We start from the raw sequence: 20,084 nt of genomic DNA, 5'->3' as shown, positions 1-20,084 counted from the left end.
TATGTATGGTAAGCAAAACAGTACGAAATTATTTGGACGCAAGAGCGACATCTATTTAAACAATGAGAAGTCTAAGGTACAGAAGCACTATGGATCTCTTGCGCCGGAAAGCAATTGAAAAGCATAGAAAATCCATAATTCCAAAAAAGCAGTGTTGTGCAACATTATTGCATCGTTGTTATTTTAGTCTATTATAAAAAATAATTTTTTCGCTATTCCACAACCTAAGCTAAAATATTAAGTATGATATACTGATATTATGCCGTTGTAAAGTAACCGTTTATGCATGAAGCCCAACTACATTTATTATAACATTATTAGTGAAGAATCTGCAAAAAGAAAAAAAACTCGTTTGTGCACTTTAGCTGTTGTTTAAAACTGTAAATATGATTACTGTACAACAATCTCTAGACTATTAGACACTGTTACGCAGAGCAACAGTGGCCTACGCCACAAATTGAGCATTTTTAGATTAATATATCAGTAAAAGCAGCAACAATAAATCTTAGGATTAACAGGGACCTACACCACCTTCTCAAATGCCTCAAAAATATGGGCCTGCAAGTAAATGAGGAGAAAACTAAGTTGATGACATCAATACCCAACAATAGAACCAGAAACATAGGTCACCAATTCACGGTTAATAACTCTACCTTTAAAGTGGTGGACAAATTCACATACTTAGGCTCCCAGATCATCAAATAGAACGTCATGGCGGAAGAAATCAAGCAAAGGAAAATCCTAGCAAACAAATGCTATTTTGGATTGAGTAGACATATTAGAAGCAGAAACTTAAGCCAAAAACCAAAATTAACGATATACAAAACCCTTATAGAACCAGTGTTGACATATGGATCAGAGACATGGACCATCTCCAAGGCAGACGAAACCTTCTGCTTATCTTTGAACGAACGATCTTGAGAGGAATATTCACTGGCATTTGTGAAAATGGTGTTTGGAGAGGAGGAGGTACAACTACAAGATATACCACAGATATAAACATATATTTGGTGGTAAAGACGTAGTATCTCTTATAAAAATAGGAAAACTAAGATAAGCAGGACATCTAGCAAGATCACAGCAGAACAACCCTCCTAGAAGAATCCTTATGTTACAACCTGTGGGAAGTAGAAATAGGGGTAGGCCAAAACTCAGATGGAAGGATGGTGTAGATGAGGATGGTGGAAAAATAGGCTCAGCAAACTGATAACAGTTGGCAATGGATAGAACTGACTGGCGTGATAGACTTGGGAATGCCAAGGCTCTTTAATAGGGCTGTAGCACCATTGATGATGATAACAGGGGCCTACACAACCTATCTCTATATTTGGCTCAACGTCGCTACATAATTTGTAGCGCCATCTCATAAACCTACTGGAAATATGAATGCAACTATTGCATTTATCTTAAAACTTCGTTTTTGGGCTTAGGCAACTGTTGCTCCGATAATCTCAAATATTCCCGGCCTCTTTCTTATGTAAAACCATTGTTTAAGAAAGGAGTGTCTAGTGTCCATTGTCTGGTTATACAATGGTAAAACGTATCGAGTACGTACGTTCATTCAAAAACAAAAAACATAAATCTTTTCCTTTTTACGTGTACCTAAACTAAATTGTCAGACAGACAGTCAGTCAGTCAGTCTGACAAAGTGATCTTTGAAGTAGTAATAAAGTTAAAGAAAAGGTACAGTACTAAATAAAATCCATAAAAGAAAGATTTTAAAAGTTTTTAAAATCAATTGTTTTATTGTATCTTATTTCGCAAACTACAGGGAGTAGGTCAAAAATCTGAGCCACCCTAACATTATTTTATCAAAATTTCTAGTATTCACCAAATGTCACCATAAATCCACAAGCGGTAGAGTTAATCGCTAAATCGCTTAATAAAAAAAGCGGTTATTCGCTTAGTAAAAATTAGTGTTTTTCTGTACCTAAAATAAAGCCAAAATTTTCGCAACCACTTAATTAGGGTACTTACTCGGAAGGAGTTTTTTCAGATTTAGAATTATTATCACTGTCTAAATGTACTTGGTTGCTGGTGTTCTCGACACAATGGGTGCCAGGGGTGTTTATAAATTTATGAATGACGTATTCTATGAGGTCCGACCAGTCCTGTAATAAAAGATATACAAACGATGATATGTGAGATAACAATATAAAGTGTGTTAATTTGAAAAGTTGCCACCCTTACCTACCTGTGGAAAATCTAAAAATATGCAAAAACATGTCAAATTTATTTTTGAGGTGGACATTTTATAGACTAGTTTCCAACTAAATTACATCAACCCTCTAGTGGGGACTGACACAACCCCCAAAATCTTTAATGGAAAGGGGGGTAGAGTGAGTTTAAAGGTCGTTCAACTACCTTTTCAAAAATACCACATACACTATATTTTATTCAGTACTTTTGGAGAAATAAAGTAAAATCGTATAGTTCAGTCGGATTAGATTTTGAATGTTATTTTTCTAATATTTAGGAGGGTCAATAGTAGTGTAAATTTAAAATCGCGACTTAATTCCGCCTTTGCGTTAGCCTCCGTCTTGATTTTAAAGGAAAACAAAGGTGACGATTTTTGCTCAATATCTCTACCCTTTTTAATTTTTTGACAATAATCGGTCCTTACACATTGTGTCTATAAGTTGAAAATGGCGGAGATATTGAGGAAAAACGGTTCACCTTTAATACCAAGATGGGGGCCATTCCGCAACGGCGGAATTCAGTCGCGATTTTAAATTTACACTACTACTGACCCCCTCTAAATATTAGAAAAATAAAATTATGGACAGCTCGGCATGCAAGGTCAAATTATATCCCGAATGGATTACACGATGTTACTTGATTTTTCCAAAAGTACTAAAAAAATATAGTGTATGTGGTATCTTTGAAAAGGTAGTTGAACGATTTTTAAAATAAGGCCTCACTCAACCCCCTTTTCCATCCATTAAAGATTTTGGCGGTTGTGTCAGCCCCCGCTAGAGTGTTAATGCAATTTAGTTGAAAACTGGTCTACAAAATGTCCCCCTCACAAATAAATTTAACATATTTTTGCATATTTTTAGATTTTCCATAGGGGCCAAATTATAGAGGGTGGCAACTTTTCAAATTAACACACTGTATATAGTTATACGAATATACAACACAGTAAAAAATGTTTAAGTAAACGTAAAATGTTCTTATTGTCAAAACTGTTCAAATCGCTAGATAATGTGAAATAGCTCGGTCATCATCATCATCATCATCATCATTCAACCCGGATCTATCCACTGCTGGATATAGGTCTCCCTTAGCCTTTTCCATGTATTTCTGTTCTGTGCTGTTTGTATCCAATTTTTGTCGATCAGTTTTATGTCATATGACCATATTTTTGGCGGACAACCTCTACTCCGATATACTTCTTGTCTTGATCTCTAGAGTATTATTCGCTATGTCCATCTATTATCCGACATTCTAGCTATATGCCTCGCCCAGTTCAACTTAACGGTCATAATTTTTTCTATGGCATCTGTCACTATTTCCGTCAATTCTTTCTATAGGCGTAGGGATGTGGCGACCCCACCGCCCAAAGATGTTTTAAACCTTTGCAGTCAGCCCAAGGTAGCAAGCAGAGACTCTTCTACGACCCCGGTAGAAGACAGACATGCTAAAGGGACGCAACCCTGCCTTAAGCAAGCCTTGATTTTCTCCACAGTAACCACCGCCCAAAGATGTTTTAAACCTTTGCAGTCAGCCCAAGGTAGCAAGCAGATACTCTTCTACGACCCCGGTAGAAGACAGATATGCTAAAGGGACGCAACCCTGCCTTAAGCAAGCCTTGATTTTCTCCACAGTAACCTACCAAGGAGACATCTTGTCCTAACCAAACTTTTCCATCAAATTCGTAATATCCATATCACATCCTAACCCACTACCAATACGCACTGGCCCACGCGGTAGTGAAACGGCTAAACCCCATTTCTCTATTCATGTATGGAAAATTTAGGAAAAAGGACATAAGATGTAGAACTGGAGTAAAATAGTTGGATATTGTTCGTCCGATATAACTTTTCCCATGCGTCACGATTTATTTTCAAACAAATTAAGCCAAAACATAAAGTGAAACGAACTTCGATGTGTATATATATTTTGTATACTGTATCTATATACTACACACATCGGCGTACGTTTCACTTTGTTTTGACTTAATTTGTTTGAAAATGAATCGTGACGCATGGGAAAGTTATAGCGGATGAACAATACAACAATATAAATGTATACAATTATCCCAATAAATGTATCCAATACAAATTGGATGTTATACAAGTAAAGGTACTTGATACACCACAGCAACATTGTAAGTTTAGACTGAAACCTTAAATCCCCTCATGAAATGTGGAGGGAACCACCTGCTACCACGCAGCGAAAGATACTACCGTCTTTTCAGTAGACCAAGAACAAAGTGATTTTTCGTATTGTCTGAATAACGGTTCAGGTTAAAGACACTTGTTACACTTTTGTTTATTGTTCGACAACATTGTATCAACAAACAGACTATTATTCGATAGTGGTTAGGTTTTGATAAACGAAATATTGGCTAACTTTACGAGGGGAACCAAAACTTAAATTGGCGGATATATTTAATACTTACATCACATATCTCGTAATCGGTTTCCCAAATTTGTGAAAATGTCTTAAGGATACTTGGTTGAAACAATGTCTCCACATGGTTAAGGTCACCGCCCATATGGTGCATCATTGTAAAAATACAATTATTTATAAATTCGCCATTTTGCTTGAAGTTCTCCAACAAAATTCCATACTGGCGCATGATTTCAACTGTTGCAAAACTAGAAAAATATTTCAAAAATAAAAAATGGATAAAATCAACCAATGCAATTATACTTCATTCGTCGGAGACGAATATAACACTGAATCTCTAAAAATCATAAGAGCAATCTGACTTTTGGTTAGAATGTTAATTTTGGAATAACAAAAAGACTCAGAAAATTTATCTGACTGTTATTAAGAGGTAAGGGTTGAAGAGCTCCTTTATAAGAAAATGCTACTGTTTTATGTACGTTAAAAGAGAGCAACTTAGAGTCGGACCAGGTTTTTATTGTAAGTAGATCAGAAGTTATAGTAGCATGAAGAGTTGCAATGTTTGAGTAGTTCCAAGTGATACTGGTATCATCAGCAAAAAGAAATATTTTTCCATCGATCTTTAAACTCGTGATGTCATTAATAAAGATAAGGAAAAGTAGAGAACCCAATACAGAAGGTACCTTGAGGTACCGCACATGCAATTTTTTTTAGACTAGAGTTTGTATCATTTGCTCTAACCAGTTGTTTCCTATCATTCAAGTAAGATTGGAACCAATTCAAAGAAATACCTCGAATTCCGTAGAAATTTAGTTTTTTTATTAAAATGCCGTGATTTATACAATCAAAAGCTTTGGCGTAGTCACAAAAAACAGTGGCAGTGTGAAGATTATTGTTCAGTGCTTGATAAACCTCGTGTAGTATAGAAAACATGGCATCGGTGGTACATTTTTATTTAAAAATCCGAACTGATTTTGTGATAAAAGTTGTTTTCAACGAGAAGGGACATAAGTCGGGCTTTTATGAGTCTCAATAATTTTGGAGAGTATTTTGGTAGTAATGCAATAGGTCTATAATTGCAGGCATTCGAATTTTCACCACCCTTATGAAGAGGAATAATGATGGCCGTCTTTAGATACTCTGGAAATTTACCTTGCTCAAAAGAATCATTAACTAGTGAGATGAGGACTTCCAACACATTTTATGGGAGATTTGAAAAAAATTGTATCCATATACCATCAGTGCTACCGGAAGATTTGCTTTTTGCAATATTTATTGTTTTGATCAGTTCAGATCTATCAATTGGTTTTATAAAGAATGAATTCGAGACCTTTTCTAAATTAGGGAGATAGGAAATGGGATCTTGTTGTGGCAAAATAGCTGATGTAATATTTTTACTCACAATAACACAGAATTCATTTAGATTTTGAGGGCCTGTAAGGGAATGTTTGAGCAGTGTGGGTTTTATTTCTAAGATTGTTTATTATGGACCAAGTTCCTTTTGCAACACGTTTAGAGCTTTCCAGACGGTTTTGATAGTGATTTTGATCAAAATTAGAGATTCGGCAGAGGTTGTAGGACCCCCGTAGAAATTTAGTTGTTCTGAAAAATTTAGACTTAAAGCACGATTTCCCGGTTATACTTACTTCTTCAAATGGTCCATCATACTCAAATTATGTTTTGGCGTGGTGGAAGCGTTATCCAGAAATAGAAAAAAATTGTGATTTGTCAAAATGAGATCTTGTAAATACTGTTTACTTTGTAAATTCACTTTATAATGTCTCAATAACAGAACAAACAACATTTTGAGGTCTTTTAGTTTGACTATTTGAGCTTGTAATTTTGCTAAATGGTCCTTGTCGTTATCACTAAGATGAATCATCTTTTGATAAGCTTCGACTCCCTGAAGGAATTCTCGAATGGCAGTGACAACCTAAAAATATGAAGACATCGAAAATAATAGTGGATAATTATATTACATTAAATAAAGTTAGGTTCAAGAATCGTAGTTATTCATTCATGATTTTGATATGCAGTGCGCGTGTTATACTGACGAAAATAAATTGTAAATAATAATTGTAGATATAAATTATATGCTAATAATAAATAATAAATTGAGTATAGAACTATTATTCGGATACAATTAGTGTCTCTTTGCAAAGACAATGACGTCGACTTTGCAAAGTAACAAGACACTTACTCAACACACACACTACACATTACACCTGAGTTAGTGATAAGTTATACAATTACGTGGCTAAAGGTTCTAGTTAACCAAGGCCAGAATCAAAGAAAAAAAAACTATTAGAATATAGTAGAATTTAGTAAGAACATTTCATTATTTATTAATTAAAATCTGACTTACCAAATGTAATCTCCTAAGACACGGTTTGAGATCATAATCAGGTTTTGTATAACTAATTTCTAACTCTTCGCAAACCCAAATACCTTGAAAAACCAAATAGGACAAAATACGATAGCTCAAGACTGGGCTGATATGCTCAGGATCTAGTTCAAGCTGAACTGCAAACTTTAAAAAATATGTTACTAGCCAGAAAAAGTGAGAAGTATCTATCTGTATGTGAATATTTGATATCAGTTCCGTGTGTAGATCATTGACCAAAGTACCATAACCTTTTAAAAGAAAATCTACTGTAAATTCTTTCAGAATGTTTGCGATATCTTCGTCTGTAGGAAGATGATGAATAAGTCCCTTCATGTTGATACTAAAAAATAAAAAAAATTTTTAACTATCAGAGTCATTACGCTATTTATTATCTTAATGGATATAAGTAATGTAAAAAATTGTTTATACTGGCACCAGCTATCTAAGAAACTCATTAATATTCAGCTGGAATCACTGGTTAGAAAAATATACAAAAATTGTAAAATAGGCACCAAGGAACTGGCACTGATCCTAAACTTACATGTTGGTTTTTCTTCTTTTTACAAGCTTCTTTCTTCTCAGCTCCTTTTTATCTAAAGTAGTTGTAGTTCTATTCTTGCTACTGTTATACCGAGTCTTTTGAAAAATAGGTGGCTTTTGATGTACTGGTTTTTGATGAGGTTGATCATCTTCATTACTTGAGGTTGAAATTGATTCCTGATTTTCCATTTGTGTTACATATCCACAATCGGATATTTCACTTTGATTTGACTGACAGATGGAAGACCTTTTTGAGTTTTGTAGCGCTTGTTGACTTTGAGTAGATTGAAGAGTACCATCGTTGGACTAAAAGAATAAGGTAGTATATAAATATTTTGATGTTCGAAATATTTTAGTCACATGACAACTAACAATTATTCAAATCTAATTTTAATAATATAGTTTTTATAATTATAGTCTACTATGCTTTAGTATTTTTTGAGGACTAAGTATATTTTTTTTGCTATAAATATACGATATCAAAAAATACTTTGAAGTAAGTTCATTAATTCCCATCTAAATCGGCATATACAGGATAGCGAAAAAGTATGGCAACACGGTAATTTCTCGGAAACCGCTGGAACGATTTTTATAGATTTTGGTGGGTAAGGGTTTTCTAATGCGGCCGATATTATGGTGGTAATTACATTGTTGTCAAATCTTCCGTATTTCTGGAAACATATTGTGTTTTTGAACCTATAAAATCGTAATTTTTCGATTTTTTTAAGTTTTAAATTGTTTATAACTCGGAAATGATTAACTTTAGAGGAAAGCTACAACACAGACCTTTTTTGTTCCCAATGATCCAAGAACCTACAATAATGTCTACTCGGGCCGAAAAAATTTATTTTTATTATTTGTTTAAATTTTTTGTTAATAAATGTAGCAGTAACTCGAAGTTACGGCATTTAGGTATAGAGACTATCACATAAAAAATAATTAGTATTTCTTGTTGACTTCACGCAAAAAATATACAGTGTGTTCTATTTAAAAATTAGATTTCCAGAACAACGAAAGATTTGACAACAATGTAATTACCACTATAATATCCGCTGAATTAGAAGACCCTTACCCAACAACATTTATAAAAATTGTTTTAGCTGTTTTTAAGAATCTATCGTGTTACCATTATTTTTCGCTACCCTGTATAATCATTGTACCTACTACACTTTGCGATTAAACGCGTTATTAATTTTAATACATACAGAGTGGCATAATTGAAACATTTCAGCTGAAATATTTTCTATGTATGTAACAGGTTTGAACTTGTTACTCCTTTGAAATAACGATTTAGCCTTCAAGAGCTTGCAGCTATGAACGGTATTAAACATAGGTTTTCTAAAATCAAGAAGTCAGCTGAAACGGCTTGGTTTAGAAATTTTTTAAAGAGACATCTAGAGAATTCTTTTAGAACTCCTTAGGTTACCTCAGCTCCAGAGTTAGAGGCGTTAATAAAGAAGTAAGTAAGAACTTATAAAAACAGAAAAGAGTATCTAAGAGCTGTTCATCCATCAGTCTATCTTGACAGAGATAGGTACTTCTTCGCTGCCAAGTACTTTACCATAAAGAAATGAAAAATTCGTAGTACATCTTCGTCAGACGACCAGACGAGTCAGGATCAGTCAGTTCGGAGATCTTATCGGAAGATGAACCTTTATTCACTGCAGCTTCAAATCCGGAAGTTGTTGCTTCAAACCATAAAGGTGACATTACAAGCTCTGCGATTAGTAATTCAATTCCATTTCCAAAGTTATATTTCACAGCACTTCATAACTGAACAGTGACGTAAAAAGGATTGAAATTCTATCATTTCTGGAGGATTCTTTTGTAACTCTATATGATATATTTCAACTACCTCAGGCACCCCCTCAGACAAGGACTTCAAGACTATTGTAAGGATCAGTTGTTTTCAACTACACGCCAAATAATCTATTGATGAAAGAAAAACAAAAAACACCGAAGTCAAATTCACAAGCAGCTAGGAAAGCTCTAAGAAGAAACATGTTTAGAAAAGGGGAAAGAAAATAAGACATTTGATGATGATGAAGCCGAAGATGTATACTTTACCGGAAATTTTTCAGTGAATTGCTTGTGAATGAGGTTTGGATTAACTGCAATTTGTGCAATAAATGGTCTAAAATAGTCTCATTTATTATGTGCGGGCGTAACTGGAAAGCAGCTATTTTTTATTTCTTTTTTCGAACACAAGGACTATACTGCCTAACAAAGTGTTATATTTGTATATTTGTATAATAATATATTAACTGATCTCACTATTCATTTTAGACTATTGATGGGGTATTCATCTGTTTAGGAGTGACCCTGAATCTATTAATTTAATTAACTGACTTAATTGGGCCACCCTATATATAAATACTATTCTATCTGTGTTCCGTTTATTCATGCGTCAGCTGTGGTACATTTAATTTGTAAAAATAATCACAAATCTATGTAAAATATTACAGCTACCTCAGTACTGTGTCCCATTGATGATACTCCACTGCTTGTACTAGTTTCTGTTTCAGTACTTTTATTTCTCTTTACTGTATTGATATTTTTGTTTCTTGTTTGTGAAGTTCTAATAGTCTCAGAAGTATTTTTACTTCTATCTATAGTGACCTAAAATAGAGAGTTTTCGTTACAAATTTTCGGAAATATCTAAAGATATTTCGTAGGCAAAACATACGTAAAAAATGTGTTGGAGTAAACAGAAATGGGCGATTTTGAAACAAAATAAAAAAAAATAATGAACTACTTCCTTATGATCTAAATAAAAAAAAAAAAACTGAAAAGCAGAAATTAACGCAATAAAAGTTAAGTAAATAATAATTTTTGGTATGAGACCAATATAAAATGTCAAATACAAAAATATAACATTTATACAGAGTGGACCAAAAATCTGGAACTGCAGAATTATCTCTTAAGGGGTAGGCGCAAAACTAAGAACTATTTTGGAAAAATTGAAACTTGTAATGAAAGATTACGTCATTACCGAAAGCCGAAAGTCCCTGAAAACTTCTATAACGTTTATTTTAAAAAGTAACAGGGGTGAAAAAAAGAAAAAATTTAGTGTGATTTTCACTTTCAAATATCTCATTCAGAAGAAACTTTTTGTTTATTCTAAGAGACTTTGTGGTAATATGTAATCCTTCATTCTAAGTTTAAATTTTTCAAAATATTTATTAGTTTTCTCAGGATTCGAAAAAAATGAGTAGACAATGATGATACAAAATTGTCCGGCATCTTCGCCAAATTTTTAAAAATTCAGAAATTTTTGAAAGTCTGGCGAAGGTGTCGGACAATTTTCTATATTAATTTTAAACATTAACATGTTTATTATGTTTAATTTCATTATTAATACAAGATGATAAAGATACACAAATAAAAACAAAGAAAAGATAACACATGATAGGGTTGTAAAGCTGTTGATTTGTATAATGTTTTAGATATAGCTGTTATAGCTGTAAAAGTACCCCTACCACATAATATGGACTCTTAATACAGGAGAGTTCGTTAAGGGGGGTCCGAAAAAAATCTATCCTTAAAAAAACTCGAAATCGTCAGATTAAGATAAGGTAAGTTAAGTACACGCAGAGCAGTAGATATTTCAAAGATCTAACGATTTGAGCGATGCGTAAGGAAATAGGCGAGTTACAAAGTTTCACAAAAAAGAAATATTTCGCGAAATGAACTTCAAATCAAAAAACTGAAAAATACGTGTTCAATATTTTTCAAAAATCTATCGAATGATACCAAACACCACCTCCCACGGAGAGAAGTGGGAGGTAACTTTAAAACGTTAAATAGAAACTCCGCAATATTGACATCAAACACGACCACCCACGGAGATGGAGTAGGGGGTTACTTTAAAATCTTAAATGAGAGCCCCCATTTTTTATTGCAGGTTTGGATTCCTTACGTAAAAATAAGTAACTTTTTTTCGAGACATTTTTTCGAATTACGAATAGATGGCGCTATAATCGGAAAAAACGATTCTTGGAATTGAAAATACATAACTTAAAATATGTAGCGACTAATACCATACTGTCGGTGTGCGCATGCGCCAGGGAATGTAAAAATTCACCCTCGTGCATAAAGAAGTATAGCTTCAAAAAGGAAAAGTCCCCACTAAGATGAAAAACTTAACTTGTTGGTGTTAGGGCATAATCTTCACAATAAAATATGTCCCCATAACTCTCGAGTAACTGCAAATTTAGCATATTTACCTCCCCTACTATTGTATACTCTTGAACTGGTGTTGAAGTGTAGATTTCAATAAAGGTACAATATACAGCGTGTTGTATTTAATAAAACCAAAGAGACTAATGATATCAGAAAAAATGCAGGAAAAAAAAATGAAAAAATCTTTATAGTGCAAAATAGGTGTATTCCTGTTTTTGTAGAGTTCGGACCATCCATTTAACAGATAATGAGGCGTTTTCCAGACAATTGATCCAATCTGTATAATTTAAATGGATTTAAAAATTTAAAAGTAATTAAATGCTCACCCTGTTATTGGTATTGTTGTTGCTCGATTTATTTCGACCATTGCTTCCAGTATCACTGGAATCAGAGGTAGGATCTGATGTTATGACTGGCGATGAATCATCGCTACCTTGGTCAGGTGGCGAAGTATTACTTTCGTTGTCCTCAGAACTGTCACTGTAACAAGCTTCCAGCCAAAGATTGAGCAGTTTCTGAAGAGTTCCCACATGCTGGTCTTTGTACATCAGAGCGATTAGCTGAACTAATGTTACGCCCCAATAAACCTAAGAGAAGATTATAATAGAATAAGAATAAGCGAATTAAAAAAAATAACTAGATCTTTTCTCAATGTGCCTGTGTAACTCCTAAATTACTTTTTCAGTTCTTAAATCTCTTCACTCTCTACAGTTAAATTGTATATTACACATTAACATTCTGAATTTAAGAGAAGTGTACTGAAATTCCACCACCACCCAGCCCCCATTCACTGCCCCTCCCACAAAACGTTTTTTTTGGTAGGTTGTATCACATGCATAGTTGAGGTCTTTACTACAAAACTTGTCCATTTTTATAGGGCCGTAGGCATAGACATAATAATCTAATATCTAGAATGCGCGGTGCTATCTTAAAACGGGTGAAGATTGCAACAGAGAAAACTGAGCCTATTAGGTTGGAAGTCTCCTTCTAATCGACGAAGTTTATCGGGTTTATCGATCACGTCCCTTTCCCACTGTCGACAATTGGATAAACTCCTCCGATTAGAAAGAGACTTCCCACTTAATACATAGGCTCATTTATCGCAATCGTCACCCATTTTAAGATAGCAGCTCGCATTCTAGATATTATATGTGTATGGCCGTAGGTTGAGAGTAGATAACCTAAAAATACATTTTTTTTTCAAAAAAGCGTATCCGCTGTGAGCTCGTAGGTAGAGGGGATATTTAAAAGTTCGTGAGCGCCAGTAGTGACAAACCAGTGAACTTTTGCCGGAAATTTGACATAAATGCCAAAGTGATTAATTTAATTGATATTAAAAACATTCATAGAAAAAATATTACTTGGCCAGAGCTGTGGTATATATGTTTACCTTAAATATACTTACATTTTAAATACAGAAATTTGTTTTTTTTTTTACATTTTTAATATAAATAATCTATTAATCTAAGCGCCATATTGGGACCGCACAAGTTCATAAAAGCGACACCTGGTCTCATAGCCCAGTAACTTTCTTCGCACTTTTAATTGTATTGGCCAATTTCATTAGTCATGGTTGCTGAATAATTGTCAAGGCCACAGCCCAAAAAAGTTTAAAGAAGAAAAATTAAGACTGAGGTTATGTTATTAAAAGGTAAACAATTATATGTAGTAAATAAAATGAATTATGAATGCAGTACTGCAAGCAAAATACAATTAATTAAATTTAATTTTATATAATATTTGCATATCATATTCATATTGTGGAGCAACATATAATTTTTTTTCTTCAATGACAGTAGGTATGAAATATACGTCAATTTGACAATTTCAATTGACAATATGAATTATTGCAGGAAGTTTTAAGATTTCTTCGATATTTGCGTACGATAGTTTCTCGTATCCCCTCCAAGTACTTGCACACCGCGAATACACGGTAATAGTGAAAGTATCCGAAGTAATAAAGAAGGAAAATTCTATTTCACCAATAGAACGTCAAAATTATTAGCAAAATCTTAACAACATAATCATAATGAATCATAAACTTTGTACTTACTGATATTAACCATTGATTACAATTTAATGACTTCTTTGCGTTGTATATATTACACGATAAAAATTAAATAATAAATTTAAAAATTTCTGGCAAAAGTTGCATTAGTAATCCGCTAGTTGCCGATACCAGCGAATAGCTTAGCGTAGAGCGTATATTTTTCGGTGACGACTGCAGATTTAATTTATATTTTTAACCTATATTTTTATTTATTTTTAGATTTTTCCGTAAGGTGCGCCACCATCAGCAACCAGAAAAACTGTTTAGGGGTTTAGAGTTACTTTGCCTAATTTTTGAATGTCATAAATAACTCATTTACTTCAAATTACATATAACCTATAAAAAATATTTGATCCATTTTGAAGTCTATAAAATGGGGCAAATCCCCTAAAAATCCGGTTTTTCGGGATTGTTAAGATGGCATACCGTACGGAAAATCTCGAAAAAATCAGAAATACATTTTTTGATAAAATACATAAAATAAAAATTACAAGCTTAAAAAAATGCATTTTTAGGTTTTGTACACCTAACGTGTAATACAGTTTTCTAAAAGCAACCTACAGAAAAAGAAGAAAAAATGTCGTTTTTGTAGTTTTGAAGGGTGGTGGAGGATTAAAATTAACGCTGATTGTTACTATTTAATCACATAGAACCTTAAAAATGAAAATAATTTTGGGGTGAGGACATTTTGCAAATATTATGAGGGGGTAGGTTTTTGTGAAAACCTACCCTCTTTTCTGATAAATATTAATAAAAATTCTTTACCCTCTGAGAACACGACATTAGGTAAATGATGATTTTGTCAATACTTTGCGTAAACAAATTCCACATAATTTGATTCTGCATACTGGTGTGGCTAAATCCATTCGAAGATGGTTCTCGATTTTCAGGAATATGAAGAATATTTCTTAGGAGTAATAAACAGTTGTTAATGTTATCACATTGCTCTAAATTTAGCTGTGAGTCCGACTCCACTATAAACTTCATATGATCAACAACTGCCTTGGTACTTTTGCTTTCAGCAAAAACTTCTTTGCTGGATGTTAACAGTTTGTTGAGTTCAAATATTGTATGCTTCTCCACATCTGTGTTGGACCTCACTTCGACAGACACAAGGTATTCTAAAAGTATTTATAAAATTAATATTATGTAATTAATAAACAAGAAAGACTAAATTAAACTTATGAATCTGCTCATATCTGCTATATTTTATAATACTTAATTTTCCTGCTATTTGTAACACCCAACAGGGTTAACGTTAAGCTTATTTACACCTCTATTAAACTGAATTTATGGATTTCACCCAGTTTACAAATGGATGGATGGACAAAATAGCAAATGTCAAAATACTCGAAAAACTTAACAAAGAGAAGGAAATAATGTGCACGGTGAAAAGAAGAAAATTAGAATATTTCGGCCACATCATAAGAAATGAAACAAAATAACCTGTTAAAATGAATTTTGCAGGAAAAGGTGAATGGTAAAAGAGGCGTTGGAAGAAGAAGACTATCTTGGCTCAGGAACTTGAGGACATGGTTTGCGACACCCCTACAGGGCTTTTGAAGGCAGCAGCTAATAAGATTATCATTGCCAGAATGATTGCTAACATTCGTAACGGATAGACACCAGTAGAAGACCCAGTTTACAACATTAAAATGTGAAAATCTTGAATTATCCAGGTATGTCTGTCCGTTAGTAAACATAACTCCGCCATTATTAGAATAGAGGTAATACATGAGGTGTCGAATGAAAGCTCCAAAGTTGGTATTAAAGGTGACACATTTGACTTCAAACTTCCGGCTCCACAGTAGCAATCGGAAGTACTGTCTTAAAGCCGCCGAAATAGTACAAGCGATGTATTATTCGACGCATCTTAGCAAGACGTGATAAATATATACTTCCAGTTTTTATAGTGACCAGAAATGCCACAGTATAGTCGCAAAAAGTACTACATGTGATATATTACTCGACGCGTATTGAAAAGTCGAGCTAAAATATGTAGGTACTTCCGGTTTTAATATCATTTCCCGTTAAAAAGTTTAGTGCGGAAGTTTCGCAAGAATGACTCAAAATTAGTGAAATTGTATATAAAATTTAGGTTCTACAGTAGATACGATTTAAGGTCGATCTGCACCGATCTGTTTAATGGATAAAAATATTGGATATGTAATTTAGTATGCTAACAATTATAAAAAAAGGAGTGCTCGATCTAATTTTGTTCTGACTAGCTATAATTAATTAATAATTAAAAAATGACTTTTTTTTATAAATAAAACAAATCGTCCCGGGCAGATATTATTTCAAATTTTTTGGATTATTTTAAACAAAAAAAGTTATTTGTAATTTTTTTCTGAAGTTGATCGTTTTCGAGTACGAAAGATTTAAATTCAAGATCAAACCTTATTCTATGGGTTCTTGAAAAGTATTTCGGACATGTCATTTTAAAACATTGCTTTTTAGTTGTTAATGCCTGTCTTCCCATAAGGAACCTTCCTCATTAACAATTAAAAAAATATTTTAGAATAAAGCATGGCAAAATTCTTTTCTGGACCTGATAGAAGAGGTGACCAAAATTTTTTATTTGTGTTTTTGAGCCTTGAAAATCGTCGGTCGTCTTTCGTCCTTTTTTCAATTTTAAATTGTTTATAACTCGAAATTACAAAGATCTTTTTTTGTTTAGAATGATCGAAAATTTTTTAAATATTATCTGCCTGGGTCGAAATAATTGTTTTATAGTTATTTATGGTAGGGGAGCCCAAGCGAGGATTTTTGCAGTTACTCGAGCGCGTCAGATTAGCATATGGGGAGAAACCTGGTACCCTGCAGATGTACCTGTTTGTCAAGGGGGGCCCGAAAAAAAAATCTATCCTTAAAAAAACTCGAAATTGTCACATTAAGATAAGGTAAGTTAAGTGCATGCAAAAGAGTGTATATTTCAAAAATCTGACTATTTGTACTGGGTGTAAGGAAATGGGTGAGTCCCAATGTTTCACGAGAAAAAAGCGAATATTTCGCGAAATGAATGACAGATCTAAAAACTAAAAAATATGTTCTCAATATTTTTTAAAAATCTATCGAACAATACCAAACACGACTTCCCAATGAGAGGGGTGGGGGGTAAATTAAATATTTTTAATACGAATCCCGCGATATTTCGCGAAATGAACATCAGATCTAAAAACTGTAAAATACACTTATTCAATATTTTTGAAAAATCTATCGAATGGCACCAAACACGACCCCCCACGGAGGTGGGGTGGGGGTTACTTTAAAATCTTAAATAGGAGCCCTCATTTTTATTGCAGATCTGGATTCCTTGCGTAAAAATAAGTAACTTTTATTCGAAACATTTTTTCGAATTATGGATAGATGGCGTTATAATCGGAAAAAACGATTGTTGGAAATGGAAAATTAAATAAAAAAATGGCAAGCGCCCACTAAAATGGAAAACTTTACTTAACTTTTTTTGATTTTAGGACCTACTCTTCACAACCCAATAGGTCCCCAAAGCGCTCGAGTGACTGCACATTTAGCATACTTTGCTCCCCTATCATTATGATATAAGTGTTAAAAGTACACGTTTAAGACACGCATGTGAAAGTTTGCAAAATGAGCGACAGCGAGTTCTGCAATTCACATGAGTGCCTTAAAAATGTACTTTTTAACACGCATATCATACAATATTTTTTCTACAAACTTAATTACAGGACAATATCTACAAAAACTTTTACTTGAACTGACATTCCATTTTTATATTTTTTTGACATTACATCAAAATTCAATAAGGTCAATACGAACTGCAGTGCCTTAAAAATATTTTAAAGCACTAGTGCCTTAAAGTAGCATTTTTAACGCTCGTATGAAGTGCTAAAAATTGCATTTTTAACACGGTTGTAGAAAAAAATTCATAGAAAAGTAATTTTTTTATTTATTAATTAATTATATATAGTCAGAAAAAATTAGATCGAGCACCGCTTGTTTTTTTTAATTGTTAACATACTAAATTACATATTCCAATAATTTTTATCCATTAAACAGATCGGTGCAGATCGACCTTATATCGGATCCTCTACTACTACTTTCGGTCAATTTGGATAAAAACTTAGGACTTACGAAGTCCAATTATTGTTTGTTTAGTTTACAATCTATTTAGCAAAGTTAGAATCCTATTGCCAGACTTTTTAACAACCATGTATATAAAATTTACAAATATTACGTTGGTTCTATGTTGTTTGGTGACTACTTTTTCCAACTTATTATAACTCTATTTAAATAATTATCTTATTCAAATAATGAATGGGTTGCATGTGTAAGTCCATACTATTGTAGTAAAGAAAAGAGGGACGTTCTCACAAACAATTTATTTTACAATTGACGACCGGTTTCGCTGTCTATACTTTGCACAGCATCTTCAGGTCCCGGTTAAAGTAAAATTAAATGCTACAAAAAAAAACAAAAAAAAAACAAACAAAAAACAACAAAAAAAAAATAAAAAAACAAAAACAAAAAAAAAAAAACAAAAAAAAAACAAAAAAAACAAAAAACAAAAAAAAAAACAAAAAACAAAAAACAAAAGAAAAAAAAAAAAAACAAAAAGAAAAAAGAAAAAAAAAACAAAAAAAAAAAAACAAAAAAAAAAACTAACTCAGGTTTTTTGTTGTTTGTAGCATTTACTTTTACTTTAACCCGGACCTGAAGATGCTGTGCAAAGTATAGACAGCGAAACCGGTCGTCAGTTGTAAAATAAATTGCTTGTGAGAACGTCTCTCTTTTCTTTACTACAATATTATTATCTTATTCTCTAAATAAATATTTTCAATTTAAATTGTCATTTTTTGTTTTCAATATTTATTGGCACATATAATTTGCGCTACATCACCACGCGGTTTGTGCAAATGCCTCGTGTATTGATAAACTTCAATAACACACAATAAAAAATAACTACATGCTAACTTTTATATGACATCGAAGGTATTAAATACTACTTACCAACTGGTATCGTAAGGTTAACTAGAATTTTAATGATAGTGTCAATGATTTTTGTGGAATCAGTGATTTTAGCATCGTTTTTGACATGGATCAACAGTGGGATGAGGTTTTTTCTGATATTCTGTCCAAAACCAATTGCCCTCCGAAATGTCCTTAAGGAACAATCTTCTGAAGCTAGCTTACGTAGAATTTCCTCTAGTATAGCTAAAACAAACCAAAGAGTAATTTAAAGATATTGTGGAATCATCATTCAATCTTTTTTTTTAATGGCATCGACTTTATGTCATTCAGCCAGTCAAAACATGAGGTACTTAGTGTCATGTGTAGTGTATGTGTTGAGTAAGTGTCTTGTTACTTTGCAAAGTCGACCGCTTGTCCTCTTCTGGACATAGATCTCCCTACGTAGGCATCATCTCTTGGTCTTCATTTCGGTATCCGCTTTGTCCATCTGTTATCTATCATTCGAGCAGCGTGACCTGCCCAGTTCCATTTTAGTGTTGCTATTCTCTCTACTGCATCAGCCACTCCTGATCTTTGAGGTAGCTGGCGGTTTGGGATCTTGTCTTCTACTGAAACGCCCAACATAGCACGCTCCATCGCCCCTTGAGACACACTGATCTTTTGCACTGTTCTCCTGGTCATGGTCAACGTTTCCGCACCGTAAGTCAACACTGGCAAAACACACTGATTAAAGGTTTTTATTTTAAGACATAGGTATTGGTATGTCGGATGATTTGAAAATGTGGTTCAGCTTGCCGAAGTCCGCCAAAGTTAGTCTTATACGACGGAAAAGCTCAACGGTTTGGTTATCTTTTTCTATATCTTTTTTTATTCTTTTTTATATCTCTTCTTCTAACTACAAAACTTATCATCATCTCAGTTTTAGATATGTTTATTTTAAATCCCCCTTTTAACGAGGAAAAGTAGAGTTTATAGCGACACGCTTCATTTATTATTTTTTTAATTGCTAATTTTAAATATTAATTTTATTTTCTAAACGAAAATAATATGGGTCATATAAAATTCACATGTGTTTTTCGTTCTTAAAATACAAAACCAGATTGTATAAAATTGAATCGTTTATTTCAGAAAGGGGTCAAGTGACTAATTTTGACAAAATGAGTTTTTGTCAAAAGTTTTTGTCAACAAAAGTACAGCTTTTGTTGCAGAAAGGAATCAATTGATGCCATAGGTGTTGCCCTGACAGCGCAGAGAAATTAGCGTTTAGTGCAGAAAGGGGCCAGGCAACAACGCGTGACTCCTTGCTTAAAAATTGTGTAACCACCAACTTTATTTCAGAAAAGGGCCAAGTGCACAAATTATTTATTTTTTTCTTAAACAAATTAACAAGGTAAATTTTTG

The 20,084-nt window shown here is 33.2% G+C and overlaps 1 protein-coding gene across 3 annotated transcripts in view; it reads right to left on the bottom strand.

Moving 5' to 3' along the window:
- The window catches only part of LOC114336526 (protein timeless), a 52,609-nt gene that overhangs the window by 19,605 nt on the left and 12,920 nt on the right, over positions 1-20,084 (bottom strand). For 2 of the 3 annotated variants that reach the window (XM_050655019.1, XM_050655020.1), the window contains exons 3-11: positions 18,723-18,926; positions 14,499-14,854; positions 12,010-12,270; positions 9,971-10,120; positions 7,503-7,807; positions 6,941-7,301; positions 6,222-6,508; positions 4,625-4,823; positions 1,978-2,111 (exon numbers count right to left, since the gene is read on the bottom strand). In XM_050655019.1, coding sequence (XP_050510976.1) covers positions 1,978-2,111; positions 4,625-4,823; positions 6,222-6,508; positions 6,941-7,301; positions 7,503-7,807; positions 9,971-10,120; positions 12,010-12,270; positions 14,499-14,854; positions 18,723-18,926 — 2,257 coding nt within the window. The remainder of the gene's footprint in view (positions 1-1,977; positions 2,112-4,624; positions 4,824-6,221; positions 6,509-6,940; positions 7,302-7,502; positions 7,808-9,970; positions 10,121-12,009; positions 12,271-14,498; positions 14,855-18,722; positions 18,927-20,084) is intronic. The other variant, XM_050655021.1, reaches the window with a different exon arrangement.

This window comes from Diabrotica virgifera, chromosome 6 (assembly GCF_917563875.1).
Source record: "Diabrotica virgifera virgifera chromosome 6, PGI_DIABVI_V3a".
In the NCBI taxonomy this organism is placed as follows: Eukaryota; Metazoa; Arthropoda; class Insecta; order Coleoptera; family Chrysomelidae; genus Diabrotica; species Diabrotica virgifera.
The sequence above is the reverse complement of the archived record's forward strand: the minus strand, read 5'-3'. Positions and strand labels throughout refer to the sequence as shown.